The sequence below is a fragment of the Lissotriton vulgaris genome, chromosome 9, assembly GCF_964263255.1.
Source record: "Lissotriton vulgaris chromosome 9, aLisVul1.2, whole genome shotgun sequence".
In the NCBI taxonomy this organism is placed as follows: Eukaryota; Metazoa; Chordata; class Amphibia; order Caudata; family Salamandridae; genus Lissotriton; species Lissotriton vulgaris.
The window spans coordinates 900,522,633-900,548,194 of record NC_141697.1 but is presented as its reverse complement, the minus strand read 5'-3'; the positions used below and the strand labels follow the sequence as shown (position 1 = coordinate 900,548,194).

At 48.5% G+C, this 25,562-nt stretch overlaps 1 protein-coding gene across 5 annotated transcripts in view; it reads left to right on the top strand.

The window, feature by feature from the left end:
• Window positions 1-25,562, top strand: part of BICRA (BRD4 interacting chromatin remodeling complex associated protein) — a 593,087-nt gene that overhangs the window by 554,192 nt on the left and 13,333 nt on the right. For all 5 annotated transcript variants that reach the window (XM_086938677.1, XM_086938681.1, XM_086938679.1 and 2 more), the window contains 2 exons: window positions 9,306-9,370; window positions 24,195-24,343. In XM_086938677.1, coding sequence (XP_086794803.1) covers window positions 9,306-9,370; window positions 24,195-24,343 — 214 coding nt within the window. The remainder of the gene's footprint in view (window positions 1-9,305; window positions 9,371-24,194; window positions 24,344-25,562) is intronic.

Sequence of the window (25,562 nt, the reverse complement as noted above, 5' to 3'; positions counted from 1 at the left end):
ACCCGTCCGGGGGCCCTAGCGGGTCTGTTGACCCTACCTCGACGCCGTCGGATGCTCCGATTCCGGCGCCGCCGGCGGCGCCGATCCCGGCGCCGCTAGGGCCTTCGGGGTCGACGCCGGATGGACGCCCATCCAACCCGGCGCCGATTCCATCAGGGTTGCCCGCGGCTCCGCCTCCGCGCGACGCCGGTTCCTCGGTGCCGGCTTCGGGCGGCACTGGGGCTCGGGCGCCGGCTCCGGGCGGCGCCGTCCCCTTACCTTCACCGACGCCGGACGCGGGGCCGGACGGGCGTCGCACGACGCCGGTCCCGGCGCCGATGGGGCCCATGAACCCCGAGGAGCAGGTCTACATCGTTGACTCCGAATACGGAGAGGATGAATAGTTCGGTGAAGGTTGGGAGGGGTCCGAGGACCCTCTGTCACGCGAGTGCCAGTATGACCCGGACTGGACAGGTGACTTGGGGGATGCCAGTGGTCTGGACGACTCTCCTAACCCTGGTTTGATCTCTCCTCCTTCCGTGGCATCGGTGGAGGGAGCTGCATATTCTGTGGTGCTGATGAGGGCTGCCAAGGCCTTACACCTTGAGCTCCCCGTCGCGGCCGTGAGGCCTAACATCCTCACCGAGGTCTTCAAACCGCAGTCATGCCCACAGGAGCCACTGCTGCCGTTTAATGAAGCCTTGTCGGACGTTCTGTTGGGCACGTGGTCCAGGCCCGCTTCAGGTGCGCCTGTCGATCGGAACGTGGCCAGGCGCCACCGTCCTTGTCCGGACGACCCCAAGTTCCTGTCTACCCACCCCACTCCTGAGAGTCTGGTGATCCAGGCCTCGACCTCCCAGTCCGCATTCCCGTCGGCCCCACCCGACCGGGAATCCAAGAGGTATGACCAATTTGGCAAGAAGGTCTTCTCGTCCATTAGTTTGGGCCTGCGGTCTTGCAACACCGCCTGCCTCTTGGGCCGCTACACCCACTCTGTGTGGGATACGGTCGCGGAACTGCTGCCAGAATGCCCCATGGAGGTGCGGGCAAAACTCGGTCAGGCTGTGGCTGAGGGCCGAGATGCAGCGAAATATTCAATACGGTGTGGTCTTGATACGACCGACTCGCTAGGCAGAGCTATGTCAACGACGGTGGCGATTCGTCGCCACGCCTGGCTGAGATCCGCCAATTTTTCGGCAGATGTCCAGAGTACATTGATGGACATGCCGTTTGATGGCTGTCACCTGTTCGGTGACAAGGCGGACCACGCGCTGGAACGCTTCAAGGATTCCAGGGTCACGGCCAAGTCCTTGGGTCTCTCGACCCAGCGTCAGCAACCGGGTTCGTTTCGCCCCTTTCGTGGCCAAGGAAGGGGCGCCCCCACACGTGCTGCCAGCCACGCGCCGCAACAATCCTTTCAACGCGGTGGCGGCCGTGGAAACCGCCGTGGTGGCGGTCGGGGACAACGGCGGGGTCAGACCACACCCTCCCCCGCAGCATCTACCCCAAAATCCTCCTAGTCCGTGCTTTCGGCCCCATGTGACGCCAGTGGGTGGCAGGGTTCGCCATCACCACGCTCACTGGCGCACAATCACTTCGTACAGGTGGGTGCTGCAAATTGTCCGAAGGGGCTACTCCCTCCCCTTCGAGACCTCTCCTCCAGCCATGCCACCGCAGAACCACCGTGTGTCGGGGGACCACTTGACACTTCTGCAGGAGGAAGTTACGGCCCTCTTGGCCAAGGGGGCCATCGAGCGCGTTCCTGGGCCAGAAGTAGGGCGTGGTTGTTATTCCCACTACTTTCTGGTGCCCAAGAAGGACAAGGGGGGCCTACGTCCTATCTTGGATCTAAGGAACGTCAACGGCTTCCTCCGGAAGGAGAAGTTCAAGATGTTGACGTTAGCTCAGGTCTTGGCTGCTCTAGACCCGCAAGACTGGATGGTAGCGTTGGACTTGCAGGACGCCTATTTTCACATCCCCGTCCTGCCGGCCCACCGGCGTTACCTGCGGTTCACGGTAGGCCTGGAGCACTTTCAGTTTATCGTGCTCCCCTTCGGCCTTATCAGCGCCCCACGGGTGTTCACAAAGGTGATGGCGGTGGTCGCAGCCCATCTGCGCAGGTTAGGGGTTTCAGTCTTCCCCTACCTAGACGACTGGTTGTTGAAGGCGGGCTCGCCCCAGACAGTCGTCCACCACCTTCAGATGACGGCAGACCTCTTGCACGACCTGGGGTTCTCCATCAATGTGCCGAAATCACACCTGTGTCCCTCTCAAAAGCTCCTTTTCATCGGAGCGGTTCTGGACTCGGCGCAGTTTTGGGTTTATCCTCCGGAACGGCGGGTTCGGGATATTCAGGCTTTGATTCCCATCTTTCAGCCGCTATCCCGAGTTTCGGTCAGGTTGACGCTGCGGCTGGTGGGACTGATGGCTTCCTGCATCCTTCTGGTGCATCACGCCCGGTGGCGGATGCGGGCTCTGCAGTGGGACCTGAAGTTTCAGTGGGCCCAGCATCAGGGCAACTTGTCCGACCACGTCTTGATCTCGGAGGGCACTGCGAGACAACTGCAGTGGTGGCTTACGGACCGCGATTGGGTCAGGGGCAAGTCCCTCTCCCTTCCCCAACCGGAGCACGTTGTCGTGACGGACGCGTCCCTCCAGGGCTGGGGTGGCCACTTGGGAGAGGCAGAGATCAGAGGCATCTGGTCTCCGGCGGAGTCCCGGCTCCATATCAACCTGTTGGAGCTGCGGGCGATTCGTCTGGCACTGAAGGCATTCCTCCCCTTTGTCAACGGGAGTGTAGTGCAGGTGTTCACCGACAACACCACCACCATGTGGTACTGCAACAAACAGGGCGGAGTGGGGTCGTGGACCCTTTGCCAGGAGGCTCTGCGCCTCTGGCAATGGCTGGAACGTCAGGGCGTGACTCTGACGGTTCAACACCTGGCAGGTTCTCTGAACGCCAGGGCGGACGAACTCAGCCGTCGGTGCTCGATGGATCACGAATGGCGTCTGAACTCGGACGTGGCGCAAGGCATCTTTCTGCAATGGGGAGAGCCTTGGTTAGATCTATTCGCCACAGAAGAGAACGCGCAATGTCATCAGTTCTGCGCGTTGGAGTTTCCAAGACGGCACTCGCACGGCGACGCCTTTCGGCGCGAGTGGAGTTGCGGTCTGTTATACGCCTTTCCGCCTATACCACTTCTGCCCAGAGTGCTGAAGAAGATCAGGCGCGACCGGGCCCAAGTTATCCTTGTGGCTCCGGACTGGGCTCGAAGGTACTGGTATCCCGAGCTACTCAGCATGTCAGTCGGTCCCCCGATCCGCCTGCCCCTTCAGGAGGACCTTCTGTCGCAGCAGCAGGGGACGGTCCTCCACCCGAACCTGTCCAGTCTCCACCTCCATGCTTGGAGATTGAGCGGCGGCAGTTGAGGCCATTTGACTTGCCTCCTGAAGTCTGTGATGTTATTCTGGCAGCCAGGCGTCCCTCCACTAAGTCGGTATACGCCTGTCGGTGGAACAGATTTGTGGCATGGTGCACAGCAAAGGCTGTGGATCCTCTCTCTGCCCCTCTTTCGGAGGTTCTTCTGTTTCTTCTTTCTCTTGCCCAGCAGGGCTCTGCTCTGGGCACTATCAAGGGCTACCTTTCTGCCCTTTCTGCCTTTTTGAGGCTTCCTGATCAGCCTTCTTTGTTCAAATCCCCGATTGTAACTCGGTTCTTAAAAGGCATCACTCACATGTTTCCACCTGTTCCGTTTGTGATGCCTCAGTGGGATTTGAACTTGGTTCTGACCTTCCTGATGTGTGCTCCCTTTGAGCCCCTTCATTCTTGTCCTCTCCGTCTCCTGACTTTAAAGACGGCTTTCCTGGTTGCCATCACCTCTGCCAGGAGAGTGAGTGAGCTCCAGGCTCTTTCTGTCCAACCTCCTTTCCTGTCCATTCATCCTGATAAGGTGGTTCTGAGGACTAGACCTTCTTTCCTGCCTAAGGTTGTTTCGGCCTTTCACATCGGGCAGTCCATCACTCTCCCTTCCTTCTTCCCGCCTCCGCATCCTTCAAAGGATGAAGAGCGGCTCCACCGTCTGGACCCAAAACGTGCGCTTTCATTCTACATGGATCGCACACGCCAGTTCCGGGTGGATGAACAACTGTTTGTTGGCTACGTGGGTGCGAAGAAGGGACGGGCGGTTTGTAAACGAACCATCTCTCGATGGGTCGTCCTCTGCATCAAAGCGTGCTACTCTTTGGCTCGGAAGGAGCCTCCTGTTGGGCTGAGGGCCCATTCCACTCGGGCCACGGCGGCTACTACTGCCCTGGGCCGGGGAGTCCCCTTGCAGGACATTTGCCAAGCGGCTACGTGGGCCTCGCTGCACACATTTGCGAGGCACTACTGCCTGGACAGTCAAGTCCGGAGGGATGGCTTCTTTGGCCGTTCTGTCCTCCAGGACTTTCTGGTGTAGTTTTGTATTGGTTCGCAGACCCACCACCGGGGTTGGTATTGCTGGGGTATGTATTCTAAGGTAAGGAATCTAACACTAACGTGTTTCTTTCAGATGAACAAGTTACTTACCTTCGGTAACGATATATCTGTAAGAAACATTAGTTAGTGTTAGATTCCTTACCGAACCCTCCCATCCTCCCCGTTCTGCGAACTGATACCTAGGGTTAAGGTCATCCCTTTCAGGGCCCTAGTTTTACATGGCACCAGTGTTGGTTCTCTCATGGCTCTGCGTCTTCTGGCGCGGAAATGCTGTGTGCAAAGAACTGACGTCAGCGCGCGGAGGCGGCGTCTATATACTCCAGCGACGTCATCACGGCGCACGACGCCAACGACGGACGCGGAGCCGCAGGGGACGCCTGCAGACGACGCCTACCGACGCGCAGGGGTACTGCTACGCAAAAGTTTCCGGATCCAGACTGACGCCTGGGGATATTCTAAGGTAAGGAATCTAACACTAACTAATGTTTCTTACAGATATATCGTTACCGAAGGTAAGTAACTTGTTCATTTGGCACTCTACTAACTCCTTCTTACGACTTTAAGCCTCGAGCATCTCTGAATCAAAACATCCTTCTGCTCCAAGGGCTGAAAAACAGCATGGGCATTCTTCTGGGCAAAAAGAAAAGTCAGACATCTGGGGTACTGATGCCGCACAAAGTTTTGGAGGACACTCCACTGGTTCCAAAGAAACAAAAGACTCGCTCACAAACGCCAAATGCGGAACAAGGCATTGTTTTTAAGGGACTGCAACAATTTATGCTGGAACAAAGCCAAAAGATTGCCAAGGGACAGGCACAGGAGCAAACATTGCCGCCGCCAAAACAGGTGGCACAAGAGCACAGGGATGCAAGCCGAATGACTCAGCCCCCCAAAGTCACCACAAACATACTTGCCCTCTCCACAAGAAAATGAAGAGGGGTAGATCCAGGACACAGTATTTGCTGGGAACACAGGACTCCCACCACACCCCAGACTCATGGGATGACTATGATGTGATGCTACCGGACCCACACAAGGAGCTGCCAAGACCAAGAAAAGCGTCCCCACCAGATGACAGCTCCTTATACCACAGTGCCATACAGAGAGTGGCAGAGTACCACAAGCTTCCGGTGCACGCCACTGAGAAGCAAACAGACTTCCTGGTAGAAACACTTTCACTCACAGAACACACTGGTCAATATCTGCCAATATTAGGATCCATACTCAACCGATCCAAAGAGTTCTTTAAGGACCATGTCAAATCTAGGGTCTTGACACCTTGCATAGAAAAAAATATAGGCATTCACCAACTGACCAGGAGAGCTGCAGCACATGGTACTGGAGAAGCACCGCCTCTAGATAAAGAAAGTAAAAGATTTGATGCTGCAGGCAAACAGGTAGTTATAAGGAACAAAGGCTCCTAAGCAGCGTAATACACATTCAATACTCTGGTGGAAAAATCATGTTCATGATACTAGATAAGGTCAATCATTTTAAAACATAGGTTTATTGATGAAGTTAAAATATTTTCGGAGGGGAAAGAGACCCTGCGGCGGCACAAAACTGTTAATTGCAGGAAGTCTCTCGGGCATTATTGTGAGACACAGTTTTTCCAATGTTAAAAATCACAAATAACATCCGCTTAGACACTTCTATACCCATAATCAATAATGAATAATTCATAACTGGTTTAGAGTGTTTTTTAAATGCTTAGCGGTAGTAGCTAAAAAATTACGAAGAGAAAAAATACAGGTCTTTCCCTATCTAGACGATTGCCTGATCAAGAGTACACAAAAGCCAAATATGTTAACAGGCACACAAAGCACAATCGACCTACTACATCAATTGGGCTTCACAGCAAATGCAACAAAGTCCCTTCTCCAACCTCTCAAGGTTCAGCCTTATCTGGGAGCGATACTTGATTTAGTCTCTGGGACAGCTTACCCCAATGCACAAGGAGTTCTCAATCTCCAGAACCAACTAGTTATTTTTCAACCACATGACCTTCTACCAGTCAAAACAGTGATGCGCCTTGTAGGGATAGTTTTTTTGAGAACACTGGTCCCATGCACAAGAGATATACGAACACAGAATAAATATAGACACAATGGAAGCTATATTCAGTACTGATTTGTCCAGCCGGACAGAGGTCCAATTTTTACTTAAATAAGAAAATGTTTTAAAAGGATACCTTCAACAATTCCATAGAGAAGGGCACAAGCCTGTACCCAAACGTATACAAATTGTCATAGTGAAGAAAGTAGTCAGAGGATAGAGCAGAGTTTTTAGGCAGAAGCTATAGATTTCTGTAGGTTACACAATAACAGAAATTCCATTGAACACCATTACTGGCCAAACCTAGACGTTAAACATTTCACAGTATATGGTGTTCCCCTCAAGGGAAGTTACGGCACCACATGTCACTCTGGAGCTGAATGATATTGTAGCTGAACAACATGACAGGACCTACTGGCATGCAGAGGTAATGCTTGAACATTTTCTGATTCAGTCAGGCGCCTGTAGTTTATTCCAAAGGTAAAGAATCTGAGTTTAGATAGAGTACCCATCAGAGAGCGCGTTACCAAAGGTGAGTAACTTGCTCATCAGGTCTTGGAATATGTAGACTAGGCTTTTAAGGTTGTTAACATCATTATTCTTGAGGTTTTAGTCTTATGTTTTTTTCAGCCTACAAGACTATTATTTCACATCCCCTTTTCTGTGCTCTACACTGCTCTTTCATGAGCAGGATACATCATACTTAGTACCATTTGTTGTGTTTTGCTTATTCTTTTTGCATTTATGCAATCCCAGGAAGGCAGACATATCAATGAACAAAGTAGAGGTAGGGCAGTTACAGGGGTGGGGATAGACAATGGATACATTGTCCACATTGTAGAAGTTCTCGAAGCGGTTGGCTGATTTTGAGTGAGTGTTTGTAGCATAGTATGTAGAGTTTGTTGGTCATGTTAAATAGTATGAGTTTGACTAATAGAATCTTTAATCCACAATAACAATGGTTTCTTCTGAGGAAGCCACAGCCTGAGCTCCCTTGGCATAAATAATAAACATGCACAAATTATATTTACAATTGCATTTAATTCATCCTTCACATAAAATCAACAACTATATATCAAAAGTCAAGTCAGACTACATAACTTCGATCAAGCATTTGGACCTGAATTTACAAACGAGCCATTGACAGTACATTTTGAAAGGATCCATGAATGAGTAAGAACCCACATCATGACACTGTGGGAGACACTCAATACACATTCTGACTTTGGTCCTCTTTTATTTTATTGTGCTACCATCTAGTCCTGATGAAGAAATCATGGAAATAATTTTGATGGGGTCAAAACGTCGACTCCCATACATGTAGACTGGCATTCATTGTAGTTTGTTGGAATTGTAATCTTAACCCCTTGGGTGCTCATGACGGCTCCACACCGTCATGAGTCACGGTAGGCGGGTGCTCATGACGGCGTGGGGCCGTCATGCCGCTCAGCCCACGCGGCACTAATTCCCTGCTTGTGCGGGCGAATTATTGAGCGGGCGGGGTCATGACAGCACCACGCTGTCATGGGCACACGCCGCCCGAGACTCATGACGGTGTGGAGCCATCATGAGCAGCGAAGCGCCGCGCTCACCCCCTAGAGCCCCCCTCCCCCGCGGCGGAATTCTCTACACAGGGATGGGGTTAAGTTTGAGTAGATAGTCCCAAAATATTGTTTTGCTAACTAGTCTACATTATTTGTTCCCTTTAGTTTTAATATCATTGAGTGCATTAACATTCACCCATATCACTACTCATGATCACTGCACCATTTTTTGGCGCATCTACCTAATTACTTTTGAGATGTATAGTCCTTGATTTTATGTCTGAAGAAATAAATTCAATTGTAAATATAATTTTTAACTGTTTAGTGTCGATGCTAAGGGAGCTCAGTCTTGTGGCTTCCTCTTAGGGAACCGTTGTTACTGATAGTGAAGTTTCTGGTCCTCGAAATAATGCTGTTTATATTTAGACAGAATGTCAAGTAAGTGATCGACTGCGTTGGAATCTGCAAATAGTTAAATTCAGAAATGCACTTTTGTATTCAATTGTAGCAATAATGTAGTGCTAAATACCACTGAGAGATAAGTGGAGCTCCCATTTTGGATTGCTTGGTTCAAAGGGTATTATTGGATGTAGTTTGGCCAATATGGGAGTTCTTAAGTGAAGTCCATGGGGCTTAGAAATTGCTGTTAAAAATATGATGCGCTACATAACTGTACTTAAGCATGAAGTGTTAGAGTTTCAGAATAGGTGCAGTCACTGCTACTGGATACTTAGCATCGTAATGGGATCCACAAGTAGTGCACGATATGAGTCTACCCAGGAGGGGGATGTATATAGGGTTCTCCCAAGAGTGAGAGAAGCCCATACCTATGAGATATTGTTAAACTACCTGTTGTAAGAGAAGTAATGTTTTGAATTTGTTTATTTATACAACTTATTTCATGAAGCCCAGGGTCTGCAGATAACAGTAATGCTTAGCTTTCTCTGCTGTCATTTACTAAAACAAACATAATTCCATAGGTTTTATTTTGAATTTTGATTGGTCTCTTTCTTTCTAATGGGTAATCCAAAAACTACAAATCCTTGGTACCATTCTAGTTATCTTTTAACAATTTCGTAAAGCTCACGTATTAATCTTTGATCAAACATTCATTATTTAGAATGCATGCCAAGGGAACTGGTTTGATCATTTTAAGTGACTCTTATAGCTTCTTTTGTCTTTGAGGTGTATGTTTTTTCTGTGAAATAAAGCTTAATATAACACTGAATTTTTCCTTCTCCAATGATCAGTATGAAAGCAAACTTGGGTGCTTGAAAAAACCTCCAGCCTTCATGCCGCCCAGCAAGGAAGCATGGTAAGGAAGGGGACCAAGGGGATTGTCTTTAGAGTTCTCAACACTGGCTTAGTGAAATGCTAATAGTAAAGGTTTTGATGAATACAAGAAAAAGGGGGTGGCTGTATGTGAAGGAGGTTGATGATCTAAAAGAGCCCAAATAAATTGTGCATACATGCAATAGCTCAAATGCAGGAAGTTTGACAGATTGTCTGCCCAACACTGAAGATCTATGTCTGCTGCTATGAAACTTGACATTTGTTTGGGGAATGAGGTGTGCAAGAGATTGAGTTGAGGGAAGTGGAAATTTAGTAGAGGAGGTTGTGCTTTAGGGTCATCTTGGACATGGTTGTAGAAGGATAGATTTGGTAAAGAACAGTGGTGGCTCAGGGTTTTACTTAGCAGAAGACAAGTGTGTATCTCTGACTTCAAAGGGGTTCCGTTAATCTGAGGGGGAGAGCGGGGCAAAGATTTATACTTAAATTGCTTACTTTTAAGGTAATGCTTGAAAGGGTTTACTGAGAGAACGGAGACGGTCCTTTGCATTGAAGGGACAATTACTTAATGTGGTGCAGATGAGGGACTGAGATGAACGATGTTAATTTGAGGTAGAAGGCAATGATTTGACTTGGTGAAGCAAATCGAGTTAGGGCAGTGTGTTTGCTGTATGGTTCAAATCTGTTTTTATTATTATTCCAGAGTTAAATAAGGCAGACCTACATTACGCAGTAGGGCCCCATCCCACGGGGTACGGCCAGACAAAAGTCTCAGGAATAAAATTAACATAAACAACCAAAACATTGCTCCAACTATTCCCCCTCTCTCTTCCACTCTTCCATCCATTCTACAGAATAATGCTTTAAAGCATTGTTCGACCCTCCTATGTCTCGCGACCCATCACCTTCCTGCCCCTCCTGCGCCTCATCACTTGGCGCCGTCAATCGTATCAAGCGAAGGTACTGTGGGCAGGTTAATCGGTAAATTCTGCAGAGAGCAGCTTAATATCCAGTTCCCACAGCTTTCAATGGGCTGTCAGGGTAGAAGTCTGAATTTCCATACCCAGTATGCACTATATTCTGTGTAGCCAAGCGCTAAGTGTCAGGAGTTTCGGACAGCCCCGTAGAAGGTGGCATAAGGGCCCTGGAGCACCACAGCCTATTCAGCAGTTCGACTGGGATTTCCCCTGTGTAGTCTAGCAGGCGTCCGATACCACTTAGATGCAATTTTAGCTGTAGTTTCTACCCAGTGTCGAATCTGCCGATAATGCAGACATTCTGACTCTGGCAGGCCATAGTCCCCTTTTAGTTGCTCAAAGGGAATGGGCCCTTCAGAGTCAAACATGTGACTAATAGATCTGCAGCCGGCCACCTGCTAGGCTGCAAATGCTGTAGGGTGAAGACCCAGTGTAAACTCAGTTTCCCAGGATAGATGTCAACTGTGAGGGGAACACGCTCAAACTCTTCCAAGTGGTGACCCAATCCCAAACTCCGAGAGTGGCTCTGGCCACAGGAGAGAAATACTGTCCCATGCCCTCTGTTTTTTTTTGTAAACCAGGGTATTTTCCACAGATGGTCTCTCGCTCTGGCGAAGCACAGGTGTTTTTCAGACTCCTTATGGCTCCACTCCACCAGGAATCAACTTTACACTGCCTGGTGGTAGTGCAGGAGGCTAGGGACTTTAACACCACCCTCTCGGGCTGGATGGTAAATCTGCACGCTGTTCTTACATGGCCTCCATTCCTCCGAAACAAAGCGGTTGGTTTCAGCCTGGAGAAATTGATGCATGCCCCCAGGGGGCATCAGAGGCAGAACCTGAAACAAGAATAAAGCAATTGGTAGCATGGTCCTTTTCAGAGCAGCCAACCTTCCAAGCCATGTCAGGCAGCCGTGCTTCCACTGAACTAGGTCCATTCGGACGTGCAAAAGTATGGCTCAATAATTAGTGGCCACTGTATTTCATATGGTGGAAGCTATCAGCACTCCGAGGTATGACACTGATGAGTCTGCCCGCGCTGCTTATCGAGCGAACCGCTTTTCCTGTACAGGAGGTAAGACTGAGAGGTTGAGAGCCTGCGATTTTTCGAGGTTGATGTGAAAACCAGAGACCCTTCTAAAATGCCCCGGCTCATCCATGAAGGCCATCCGGCCTGACAAAGGGTCTTCAAGCGCCACTATAACTTTGTCCGCATAAAGGCTGATGGTGTGCTCTTCCAACCCAAGCCACACTCTAATAATGCTCTGGTCATCCATAACCCTCCGCGCCATCGTTTCCATGTACAGGGCTAACAACAAGGATTGACCGTAGGCAACCCTGTCTCATGTCTGTCGATTGGGAACGGGGTTGAAACCACTCATTTGACCCGTATTGCTGCTCGAAGTTCGTCATTACTGCTAAGAATCCAGGCAGGAAATCTAACCCCGACATGGTTCATTGTTGTGTCTAAAGATGATTAATGCTCCAGATCAAATGCTTTTCCAACATCAAGGGCTAAAAGCATTTTTTCCTGCCAAGGTTATTTTGCTTAACCCACCAGATGGATGATTCGCTTGCGGTTATCCCGGCACTTGTGATTGGAGATGACCCAGGATTGATCGGGATCTACCAGAACTGGCATAAGGGGGCTTAACTGCTCTGCAACAATGCTGATGGGAAATTTTGCATCCACGTTTATAAGTGTAATGGGTCAGTACGAGACGAGTGAAATGGGCTGATACGAGCCACACAGCTGTTTGTCTTTCCCAGTTTTTGGAATAAGGTTGATGGAGGCCTCGAGCATGGGTGGGTCCTGATGTCCGCCAGCGAGTTAAAAAGTGGTGACTAGGGGCTAGTGCCTGGCAGAATGTTTTATAAAAAATATGGTCAAAGAAGCCATCCGGCCCTGGGGATTTAAGAAGTTTCTGTCTTGCAGTAGCCGCAATGACTTCATCTATGCAAATGGGCTGATCAGGAGAGACTGCCTGTCGGTGTGTGCAGGCATTTCGCAGGCAAGCCTGTGCGTCTGTCGGCTGAAGGTCCTGTGCCTCATAGAGAGACATCGAAAAATCACTAAAGGTGGACTCTATTGCTTCACTACTATCCGACCGAAGAAGGGCATCCGCCATCTAAGACTGGCACTTAGCTTGCTACTTATTGGTCAAGAGCCTGCTGCATTTGTCCCCCTGATGTAGGAGGAGGGTTGTAAGCAGAGCAGCTCATATTCTATGCTGTCTAGATCTAGGCTAAATAGCTGCACCCTTGCAGTCTCCTGCTGCTGCCAGATACTCTGGCCATGTCTGTTTTTGACTAGCTTCCAATGATCTTACCCATCCCTTTACTTCAGGTTCTAGCAATAAGCTCCCCCGAATGACCACCTTCAGTGTCTCCCATAAGGTGGCTATGCAAGTGCTATCTTTATCATTAGCTGCTAGAAAGTTAGTATTGGTCAGTGTGATTTTGTGGACTGTAAGGGTGATGAAACTAGCTTTCCCCCAGTCACCGGAAGTGCCTGGCCTGTTCTGGAGGGATCACTTGAAGCATAAGGACCAAGGAGGCATGGTCGGACAGAGTCCAAGGTTCAATCTGAACTGCTGTGATCTGCATTTGCACACAATGGGTGCCCAGAAAATTCTCAATGCGAGCATATGTTTTATGGGCAAAGTGAGTAAAAGGTATAGACTCTAGTATGTGGTTGCGCCAACTGCCACAGGTCGCTCAATCCAACCTCCAGAAGCCAGAGTGTGCTCCAGATTGGTGAAAATGCTGTGCTGATCTATCAAGGCGATTACTCATCACTAAATTGAGGTCCCCCCCATCAAGACTGTCCGATCTGGGGATAACCTCTGTTATGGCCCGCTTTAAAAATTGTTCCTGATTCTCATTAGGAGCTTATATGGAAGCTGTAGTTAAGGCCAGGTCTCCTATTTGGACTTGATAAGCTAGCAGTTGCCCTCGTAGTTCTGCGATTTTCCCCCCAATCTTCACTTTGAAAGGAGAGGGAGAAGAGTATTGCAACCCCACCTTTCTTTGTAGGGTTGGATGAAAAATACTGGGACGAGAAGTGGCGCAATTTCAGTTGTGCCAGTTGCAGGGAGCCAAGTGTGTCTCTTGTAGTAGGCAAACATTCCCTCCAGTATGTTCTAGATAAGACAGTTGCCTATTGTTTGGCTGGTCTGTTAAACCCTTTCATTTTGAGGGTAATAATCTTCATATCATTGTAGGCAAGGGTATAAATAGGGCAAAAACTCTGGTGTATGTCCAAGTGCAGTAGTGTGGATGGCATATGGTGTGAGCATTGTATATAACTAGTAGTCTGGTCATGTGAAAAGTGGGACCTGCGTGCTCCCGAATCTCTATAGCGGAGTATGAACACCAACATAAACCCCGAACATAAACTGAGCGAAACAAAAAACTAGTTATTCCAGTGGTTATCAGGGAACTTCCAAGCAAGTGCATCCAATGGTGTCTAGTGGAGTCATATGCTTCCCCACCGGCCACGACACCATAGTCAAACACAGTCCCAACATCTGGGCATGGAATCTTTAGCAACAGCAGTTCCCGGACGAATCTTAATCCGGTTCTTTTCTCTCCCGGGCACCAGAGAGGCTGTCATTGACTTTCCAAGGCTATAGTTTTGGGGCCTGGGCGGAGGCCTCTAAGGAATTTTGCAGCAGTCTGCCATTGGTTGTGCTGTTTTTTAGGTCTCGCCTACGCAGTGCGCAAGCACTACTTAGGAGATGACCTCTTGGAATCGCTCAGGACTTTTTAGGAAACTCGTGCATGTACTGCACTGTTCCCAATGAGCCCTCGGGCATGTGTGGCATTTACCTTGTGGTAGCGAGCAGCAGCGCCGTCTGTATGCAATTATCGCGCTCGCCGATGCTTGCTCCCGTAAGGTAAACGCTGTAGATGGACTGCGGGCCGCTCTTGCCTTTCAGCGCTTGTGTTATTGGCCATCCCCTCCCTGATCGCTACTTTCCCGTTCCGGTCTGAGTCCGTCCACCACCTCTCGCATGTCATTCTATTTCGGAGCTTCTTTTCTGTTCATCCTTTGACCCTTACAGAAGGAAGTACTTTAGAAGATTTTTGGCAATCCTAGCAGAACAAATGTACAATTACAAAACATCACTGTCACGTCAAGCATCTAGAATTTCTGTTTCTTTGGCTCCTCACACTTACAGGTGAGCAAGTTTTCAACCAACTCCCCCTCCCTCTTTACATGGGACCAATACGCGTTTACTCTGTGCAAAGTGGCCATGCTGTTTACTTAATCACTGTGCATTAGCGGTAGCTGGCCTCCTCCAAATCAAATTGATAGCTTAGTCATTTCTTTTCCTAAAAATTACTGCTTTACAAACTTGTTTATCTTTACTGTGGCTCCGGCCGCCGTGGTTCTTGTTTGTTATCCAGTATTAGGGGTGTCTTTCATAGATTCACATGCCTGAATCATTCCCAGTCGTCGAGACGGGAGTCTCCGGTACATAGAAAAGTAATGTCCCATAGACATACATATAGAGAAGTAGGCCTAAGGGTCCCACCTTAGTAGCCTATCTATGTCCTTTTGTAAAAAGGACCAAACTCTAGAAGAGAGCCAATCAGATAACCCCTCCCTCTAGAACCTTCCTGTCAGGAGCCTCAGTCTCTCAGATTTTCTACTTAACGTTGTGCTAGGGAGTCTCCATCTGAGTTCTCCTCAGGTTTGCTTGTTTTAAGCTTCTTTCTTTACTATTTTGAACTACTTTCAGCAAAATCTGACTATGGCTGACTCACAGAAGAGGGGTCTCTTCAGAGCTTGTGCCTCTTGTAATAAAAAGAGATTACATATTGAGGACCAGCATAAGACATGTCTTTACTGTCTGTATCCTGACCATTCGCCAAAGGAATGCAAGATTTGTAGAACATTCTCTACAAAAACGCTTAAGGACAGAGAGGGACGACTTTTGATCTGGCTGAACAAACTTAAGACCAGGGACAACTTGGAGTCTTCAGAGGACGGTGAGATTGCTTCTGTCTCCTCTAAATTATCCTTGAAGAGGCCAAGGGTTACTTCCCCTAGCCCTTCAGAGGCTCCTCCTAAAAAGACTGCTAGAAAGTCTTCAGAGGCAAAATCTTCAGCGTCTGACAAGGAAGTTCCTACCTCCAGGAAGCCAGCGCCGTCGTCGACGACGACATCGTCGACACTATCGTCAGCACTTAAGAAGACTGTGTCTCCTGTCCATGTTTCCACTTCGACAACAACAGTTTCATCGTCGGCGGCGGGTAAGACTCTGTCGTCGATTATCCTCATTAAAAAAAGTCGGCGACGCTTAAGATCTCGTCGACTACGTCTTCGTCGTTGTCTGTGTCGACGACGAAGCCAAGGACGTCGACGCCTTTGCTGTCGACGAGGACGAGGATCCTCTCGTCGACGGGTGTACCGACGACGACGATACAGTGGAAGCAGTCGGAGATGATTCCTACGTCGACGGGGAGTGTGGTTTCTATGCCAGTCGTCGGTTCCGATTTTGATGGATGAGGATGGTCTACAGCAATCCTCTCAAAGAGTAAAGAATGTCAAGAAGGCGATTACACCGGACTTCACGTCTCCGAGTCGGGTGCAAAGACTGCCAACATCTCGTCGTCTTCAGGATGAAGACTCAGACGAGGAACAGGACATGCTGGCTACGAGTCCACCTCACCTGGTGGTAAAGTGCCAAAGCACTGATGATGAGGTCGACGAAGTGGAATTTACTCAAGAACATTCTGTTCAATCGCAGGTCCAGACACACATCACACCAATGGTATGTCTACCAGCGTCCATAGTATCAGACTTAAGGTTTTTGACCCAGGACTACAAACAAAGGTTTCCAGAATCTTCCACCCCACAGGCAGCGAGACAGGTGCCACCAACGACTAGAGTGACGGCGTCTCCACGTGCTAGACCACCGCCCTTGGTGTCCCATCAGGAAAGGGAACCAGTACAAGATCTTCCGTCATCGGACGATGAGGAGGTGGAACAAGAAGAGGGGGAAGTCCAATCTGATCATGGGGACGATGTGGACTATATAGCTTCTTCCCCAGCCTCGCCTGAACCTTCAAGCTCAGACTCACCTCCTGCAGGCATAGGAGGGTTCCACAATCAAGTTGAAAGAGCGGCTAAAGGGTTCCATATGACTATGGAATCCCATGAAACTGACTGTTTTCTTTATGATTTTAAGGACCTGATTAAGAAGACAACCAGGTACATTCCCATTATCGACCACATATGGGAGCAGGGTCTACAAATAATGCAAACGTCGGCCTCAGTATCGGTGGTTGTGCCGAGACTGGATAAAGTACAAGGCCCCATCAACGGCACTAGCTTGCCACACAGGTCAACCCAAGCCGGATTCGGTGGTCACTCAGGCGGCACAGAAGAATGCTAGGAACCCGTCCTCACAGGTGACCGCTCCACCAGATAAGGAGGGTAGGAAGCTGGACAGCATTGGGAAGCGTTTCTCTACCACCTCAGCCATGACAGTGAAAGTGGCAAACTCAATTGCGCTGTTAGGAAGACATAACAGGCAGTTGTGGGCTGACAGTGCTCCGTATCTCTCCGAGCTGCCAGACGACACGAAAGAAGAGGTTCAATCCCTCCTCGAAGAAGGCCAAACATCGGCTTCTGAACTGATTGACTGTGCTATGGATATAACAATGACTGGTTTTAGACAGCTGGCTGGAGCAGCAGCATTGAGGAGGCAGGGGTGGCTCAAGGCTACCTCATTTAGGCAGGAGATACAAGCTAAAGTCCTCGGCATGCCTTATGACGGACAACACCTGTTTGGGGAGAAAATTGAGGAGGCCCTGCAAGCGATAAAAAAGGATACGGATACGGCAAGAGCACTGGGCACACTTCAATTCAGAAATCAGTCCTTTTGAGGGAGCAGGGGCAGAGGTCAGTCCTCTTACAGAGGAGCCTATCAAAACAAGTCCTCCTATTCCTATAATCAAGGCCGGTCACAATTCAAGTCACGACAACAGCAGCAAGGTCGACAGACCTCTTATGGAACATCCAACTGTAGAGGGAAGAATGAAAAGAAAACCACTGGCGGACGCCAATGACTTCTTCCAGCAGCCAGTCCCTCCACCATCTCATTCTTTCAAAATTGGAGGAAATCTAACCAACTACCTCCACAATTGGAAAGCAATTACAACCGATCGATGGGTGCTGCAATTGATACAATTTGGACACTCTATAGAATTCAAAACAATTCCCCCGAGAACTCCTCCTTGTATAATGCACCACAGCAACATGCGATTGCTCCTTCAAGAAATCTCCACTATGTTAAAAAAAGGAGCAATAGAGCGAGTACCATCGGCTCACAGAGGAAAGGGATTTTACTCCCGCATCTTCCTGATCCAAAAGAAGGAGAAGAAATGGAGGCCCATATTGGATCTCAGGGCACTCAATGCATTTTTGAAGATTCAATCGTTTCGCATGGTAACAATACAGGAGATCTTGGGACTATTGGAGGAAGGGGATTTCATGATGTCATTAGATCTACAAGATGCATATTTTCACATCCCAATCCACAAACGGCACAGGAAATTACTCATATTTGCAGTGGCAGGTCAACACTACCAATTCTGTGTCCTACCGTTTGGCCTCAAGTCTGCGCCCAGGATTTTCACCAAATGCCTCTCCCCGGTTGCAGCTTTCCTCAGCCAGCGTGGTAAAGGCACCATCTCTAGCAGACGCAACTGCATCCTCCAACGCCTGTCTGAATCTCTTCAGGCATCTGGGGTTGACACTCAACCGTAAGAAAAACACTTTGCAACCCTCCCGGGTCATTTCCTTTCTCGGGGAGACGTTGGATACGGTAAATGCGAAGGCATTCCCATCTCAGGAGAGGAAACACAAGCTCGTCTCTCTGGCCGCGTCAGTGGCCTCAAAGAAGACTTTACCAGTCCGTACATTCAAATCACTCTTAGGGATGATGTCCTCGTGCATCCTGCTTATACCGCACTGTCGCCTCAGGATGCGTCCGCTGTAAGAGGCTCTGTCCAGGCAGTGGACTCCATGCTCGGGATCCTTCGAGGACCGCATTGCGATCACACAACAAATAACCAAGGCACTGCAGTGGTGGAGGTCGCTCAAGAACCTTCCACAAGGGTTGCCGTTTCTGCTCCCTGCTGCTCCACACGTAAAAACAACGGATGCTTCTCTGGAGGGTTGAAGAGCAGTCCTTCAGGAATTACAGATCAGTGGCAAGTGGACAAACCAGGAAAAACAGCTTCATATCAACCTCCTGGAGTTGATAGCGGTTTTCCTAGCCCTGCAGGCTTTCATACCACGGATCAAGCACTCCCCAGTGCTCGTCAGGACCGACAACACCACGACGATGCACTACCTGAACAAACAGGGAGGGACGCGTTCGCTCACACTATCTCGCGAATCGCAGAAGATCTGGAATTGGCTTGTTCTCCACAACATCTCATTAAAAGCGGAGTACGTCCCAGGCAAGGACAATGTCATAGCAGATGCATTGAGCAGGCAGAGGTCTCTATCCCACGAATTGGAACTCGACATGGAAATGGTAGCCTACATCTTTTCGGTGTGGGGAACACTGCAGATCGACCTGTTTGCGACCAGGGAGAATGCCAAATGCCAAAACTACGCAAGTTGGCATCCCCAGTCAAGGTCCCTCGGAAATGCACTTTCCATCGCATGGCGCAACGTATTTGCGTACGCATTTCCGCCATTTCCAATGATCCCCAGGGTCCTCAGGAAGATGAAGGAGGAGCCTTGCACTCTGATTCTGACTGCTCCATTCTGGCTGAGACAGTACTGGTTCATGGACCTTCATCGCCTCACGCTGCAACCGCCAATCCGCCTGCTTCAACATCAATCTCTGCTCACGATGAGCAACAAGCAGGTTCAACATCCGGATCTGAAATCTCTCAGGTTATCGGCTTGGCTCCTGAGTACCGAAAGTTCAGTAAACTGAGCATTCCGCAGGAGTGTAAGGACATCCTAGCCAAGGCAAGAGCGGACAGTACTAACAAGACCTATTCCCTGAAGTGGAAACGTTTTTGTATATGGTGTGCGGACAACGGTCTACGCCCCTTCCGCACCTCTCTGGAACAGATATTACCCTATCTGCTACATCTGGCGCAGTCGGGCTTGGCCCATGCATCCATTAGAGTACAACTGGCTGCAATTTCAAGATTTAAAAGAACATTAAAAGGACCCTCCCTCTGGTCCAATAGACTGTTAAAACAGTTCTTCAAGGGACTTTACAGATCCTTTCCTCGGCCACGAACAATTCCTCCAACATGGCATCTCAATGTGGTTCTAAACCAATTGATGAAACACCCTTTTGAACCCATCCATAGGGCCGATATCAAATATCTTTCATGGAAGACAGCCCTTCTACTTACACTTACATCAGCAAGGAGGGTCAGTGAATTGCAGGCTCTTTCCATACAAGACCCTTTCATGCAGTTTAAGGGTGACCGATTGGTTCTCCGAACTAATCCTCAGTTCATTCCTAAAGTCCCGTCGGACTTCCACTTAAATGAGCCAGTGATCCTCAAGTCTTTTTTCCCAAATCCCAGCACTGCAGCCGAAAGATCTCTGCACTCATTGGACCTTAGGAGGTGTCTGAAGTTTTATATCGACAGAACTAACAATTTCAGGAAGTCCACTCAGCTATTCATAGCCTTTAGTAGACCACGGAAGGGTATGCCACTTTCAAAACAAAGTATTTCAAGGTGGATATCTTCAGCAATTACCTTTTGTCATGACAGAGCTGGACGGCCATTGCCAGCAAAATTCAGAGCTCACTCTACAAGACCCGTGTCCACTTCTGCTGCACTGTTTGCTGGGGTGCCAGTTCGCGATATCTGCAGAGCGGCAACTTGGAAGTCGCTGCATACCTTCAGCAGGCACTACTGCCTGGATACAGAGCTGATGAAGGAGGCGGCTGTGGGACAAGCAGTGTTACGCCATCTGTTTCAGTAAGATGAGCCTTCCTCTATCCCTCCATCCTTTGCTGGTATGCACATTCCATTATACTGTTTCTGGTTAATGGGTATCGTTTAATTGCATGATATGTATTATTGGATGACTTGCAAATGTTATTCCACCAGAAATGTGCACAATGTATTGTTTGCTACTCTGATTCAGGCATGTGAATCTATGAAAGACACCCCTAATACTGGATAAGAAATGCGTTACTTACCTGTAACTGCAGTTATCCAGTATTGGTGTCTTTCATAGATTCACATGCAACCCTCCCGCCTCCCCTGGAAGGACTCACCTATCTTTCTATCAGTGCTATGCCTACCTAGCTTGGTGCGTACGAAAATCTGAGAGACTGAGGCTCCTGACAAGAAGGTTCTAGAGGGAGGGGTTATCTGATTGGCTCTCTTCTAGAGTTTGGTCCTTTTTACAAAAGGACATAGATAGGCTACTAAGGTGGGACCCTTAGGCCTACTTCTCTATATGTATGTCTATGGGACATTACTTTTCTATGTACCGGAGACTCCCGTATCGACGACAGGGAATGATTCAGGCATTTGAATCTATGAAAGACACCAATACTGGATAACTGCAGTTACAGGTAAGTACCGCATTTCTTGTAAATCACATAATTTTCCCATGCAACCCCCCACCACCTCGCGAGTCTCTTGCTTCTCCAGATCTCCGCTTGTAACTGCCAGGAGGAGGCACTCTCTTCTTGAGCAGGCATCCGTTCCTTGGCGTGCCCCTTCCCAGTACAGCTCCCCAGGCCTCAGCCACAAAGTTTGAAGAAGCACAAAGCACTGCACGGGGCTGGTGAGCAGGAGACTGCTGAAGAGATCAGGAGAGATCTGCAGCACGGGCCGGGGCACAGTTTAAGGATGGTATTTTTCATTTTATTTGCTTGCTTCACACCTTGCAGCTTGCCCGATCGTTGCGTCTCTCCTGCCCGAGGAACCGGCCATGTAACATAGCACCTTACATTAATGAGGCTAGAAAGGTGCATAGCAGAGAGTTTTAATTATTCTATGCAGGTCAACCTGCAAGAGATTATATGTGTGCATGTAGTTCTGTTCACCTACCTGGGTATCATAGGCGTCTGCATATTCGTTACAGGCAGATAATTGTTCTTCGGCGTTTACCGCCTAACACAATGGTGTATTGTTTAGTGTCGCAGTGTGCATTGGCTTTCCACATTCCCGGATCTTTATTGAAAAAGACAACGCTCTTTTCAGTGGGGTTCGCGCCAAAATGGTTTAAAAATAGAAAAGAAAGTGGCTCAGTAATATTTTGCTAAACTTTGACCCTTTCAACAACAAAAAGTCAATCCCATTACTCTGCGTTTCTGTAAATTGCTTTTATATGATAGGTGCAGTTCTGCACAGTTGTTTTGTCTCCTGGACGTTTCTTTAGACAAATTTGGTTTTGTTGTTCGTCTGCAGTTCTTTGCAATAAATGTATTTCGGAATTTGTGTGTGTAATAGCTGGGAATAACAAAGGGGGGACTTGAACCCCAGCCATTCATCTTGTCTCTGCACTCTATTTTTAGGTCTCGCCTAGCATTGCCAATAGGTCTCGCCTTTGGCACCTTATACGTATATAGCCATGCAACAGTTGATGTTGTTACACCAAGGATATTGTGCTGGATGACTAAACACGTATAAGGTCCCAAAGGCGAGACCTATTGGATATGCCAATGCTAGTTTGTTCTTGCAGGGACCGCATGGCGAGACCCCACTGTACCTCATTGGGGGTGTTCGAGTCAGCAGGCCTCCTCCAGGGTTTTTAGTTGAGGTGAGTCCTCCCAGCAAAAAATGAGGTGGAGCAGGTGGCCCCACTCGTGCGAGATTCTCTTGCTCCTGAGAAATCCTGTAACTGGCTGAAAGGCCATGCGTTTCTGGAGAGGAAGATAAGTCCTGGTACAACACTGTTTTATGTCCCTGGAATTGTACAGTGCGCGTCTCTTGCTCTGTGCAAGATGGCCTCTTTAAGTTGGAAATTGTGAACGCAGGCAAGGATGCCAGGCGGACTACCTCCTTCAACCCTCACGAGGTCCACGCTGAGGACCCTGTCCTGCTGCACGTCTCGGAGAAGGAGAACCTTCACGTAGGCAGAGATGTCCTCACCCTTATTCCCATTCGGTGCCCCGTGTATGTTTCTGTGTGAGCAGTTCTCTAGGTCTTCAGTATGGGCCTGTAGTGCAGCTTGTTGCTCTTGCTGTTGTAGGACTTCTTGCTGAGGGTGTTCGATCTCCTCGCCCCGCCTGTTCTTGATCGTGGACACCCTTTCGCCCATCTCCACCAGATCTCACCTGTCCTCCCTGAGGTCATGTGCAAGTTCACATTTCATTACTTGGTTATTCTTGCGTAGGGAAACTTGGAGCGCCTCCATAAGCAACCTAGTCAGCCAGACTTCCTCTTTGCTCCCCTCTGTAATGGGCATGGATCACTGAGCCTTACTCTGACAGGACCCCCGTCGAGTGTGTTCGCATATCTTTTAGTGAACGCTCGCTCCTTCTTCCCTCTTGCTGATGCCATGACCGGTTTCCATTTAAGGCTCAAATGGCCGGTATCTCGCTGACCACAGCCTGCAAGCCCCAAACATGTGCGCACCTTGTGGGGGCAAGTATTGTCTCCTGGGATCTTCCCCCTCCCTCATTGGTGGGTCGATCCTATGGACAGGGCCTGGCATGCTGTCAGGCTGCACTGCTGATGCAACCATCTGAACCTGGCTGTGCAAGGCTGCTGTCTCTGGAGGAGAGTTTCTTTGGTGGTCCCCCGGAGGGTGAGCGTGTGTGTAAGCTGCATGTGTTGGCTGCCACTAAAGTCACAGTGCAGGCTGAGTGCACTGTCTTGGCTAGGGCACCCCTCTGGTACGTGATGGGGCTAAAAGGCTATCTACACTGTGCGACCACCTGCAGTGACATCCACTGAGGAAGCCGTGTTTTAAGTGTCCTAGTCTGCCTGCTGCAGGACAGCCGGGCCACCCACACTCACACCCAGGGTTTGCTGGTATTCTCAGGCTTGGGGATGAAGCTTTTTTGTTGCCGCCAACTCCCGTCCACGTCTGTCTCTGTTGGACTGTAGGGGGACCTGGTCCTCTGAGTTCACCACGCTCTGTGACGTGCAATCCTGGAGCACGGCCAACCTTCTCCATGTCCCCCACACACTGTTCAAAACCTCTCCCAGTGTCACACAAGTCCCGGCTGGGCTACCCTATGCTCCCTCTTCAGGCCTCTTGGGTGCGAAGATTCCAGGGCAAGACTGCTCCTATACCTCCAGATCTCCGATGTGGCAGCCTTCCTAGTCTGGTCTCGGACTACTCTCCATGAGTTTGAGGCAACAGAGAGCCCAGCTCTCCAGGCGATGCAGCCACAGTCTACTCCTGTGGCAGACCAGTGTTCTCGGTGCGAGGTCTGCGCCATCTTGGATAACAGGGCTTTATGTTGTTGCTTAAGTGGAGAGGAGCTTGTGCACGATCGTCTAGGTAGCGCCTCAGACCCTCAATTGCCTCAAACCAAGTTCACAGTCTCTGCAATCACCACTCTAGGTCCTGGCCCAGCGGTAGAGGCTTCTAGCAGTGGTAGGCCTCGTAGGCGCGGAGAAATGCATGCTACGCTCCTGCCATCTTAACTGCACCCCAATGTGTTTGCTTTAAAGAAGGGAGTAATATTTTATAATACACTATGTTTTGGCAATGGACATAAGACGTGAACCACTAGGTTCATAGGAGCTTAACTCCAGGTACAAGTGTGCATCATTGCAAAATGTTTTTATTAAAAAAACATATATATATATATATATATATATATATAATATACTGTGTAATTCCCACGTCTTTAAAAGATGCTGTCATCAGACACATGGTCTTTTTTTTTTTTCGCCGTAGCTTCTTGGAGCAGTTACATAAACACCAGGGTTCAGTACTGCACCCGGATTACAAGATGCCATTTAATTCATTTGAAGATGCCTTTCACCGGCTTCTTCCCTACCACGTTTACCAAGGAATGGTGCCTTCTTCCCAAGACTGCCAGAAAGGTAAGGTGGTTTCCCTCCTATCCGTAAGTCTATGGCCCCACAGGGGTAACTAGCACTTGAATGTAGGTTCTCACTCATTTACTCATTATTTGATGTGTAGCAATTCAAGTGCAGCCATTTGTTCTTTTGGATCACCTAAATATGGACTATGTGTATTCGAAAGAGGTTAGGATTGTGTGAACTAATCCGTACTTGAATTATCAATACATCTTCTCAAATCCTTGTGGATTTTTTTTGTTGGTGTTTTTTGGCCAGCCACTAAAAGATGCTAATTTTCTGGCTGGATTAGAGTCCCCAAAGTTGACAGACTTGCATCGTTCATAGTCCTCTTGTTGCAATGCTCTCTGGTCAGCAGTGTGGGAGGGGATCCTCGATTCTGAATTCCAAATATTTACTTTGCCTAGATATAAATAAACAATTTCGGAGTTCCATTCAAGAAATTCAGACCTCCTTAAACAATTACGGTGTAATGAATTAAAATAATTGAATTTAAATTGTTTTTCACAGGACAGAGAATGTAATAAACCTGAAAGTACCATCTTATTTTTATCGGAGTAAACTGGTGACTAGGAAAGCAATGTCTTACAAAACAAATTGTATGCTGCATCAACACTTGATATTATTAAGATTGTGTTTGAATAACATGCATTGCTCCTCCAGCAGAGGGCTTAATTTGTCTGTTCCATTCCTGCGTGCCTCATTTGCTGACCTATATATTATGTCCATATGTGCTATTGAAGAGAGGCAAGTATTTAAAACCAATATCGAGAGATTGGAAGAACAGTGAACACGGATTTTGATTGGTAATTTACAGTTCATTCAGTAGAGGTGTGCTTGCAGCTGCTCTGTTTTTGAATTATTTTTAAAAAGGACCTTTTAGGCAAGAGTTTAATAAGATGGATTGTTAATGAATTATTAGTTTTTTTTCATACTCCTTTAATATTTGTTTATATGGAAAAGGAAAGTCTAATACACGTTTATAGTTATTCCTAAGAAATGGAGTTTTGGTTGTGTGGACTAATCCATATCTGAACTAATATTAAAGTCCGCTCTGATTCTAGCTTTGAATCTGAAAGTAGACGGGCTACATTTTTTAAAGGTAAATAGTCCTCTTGTTGCATTGTACTGTGGATGACCAGCGCAGGATGGATTTTAGGATTCTGAATATTTACTTTGTCTAAAGCTAAATGAACTATTCCTGAACTCCTCCTTTTTAGGT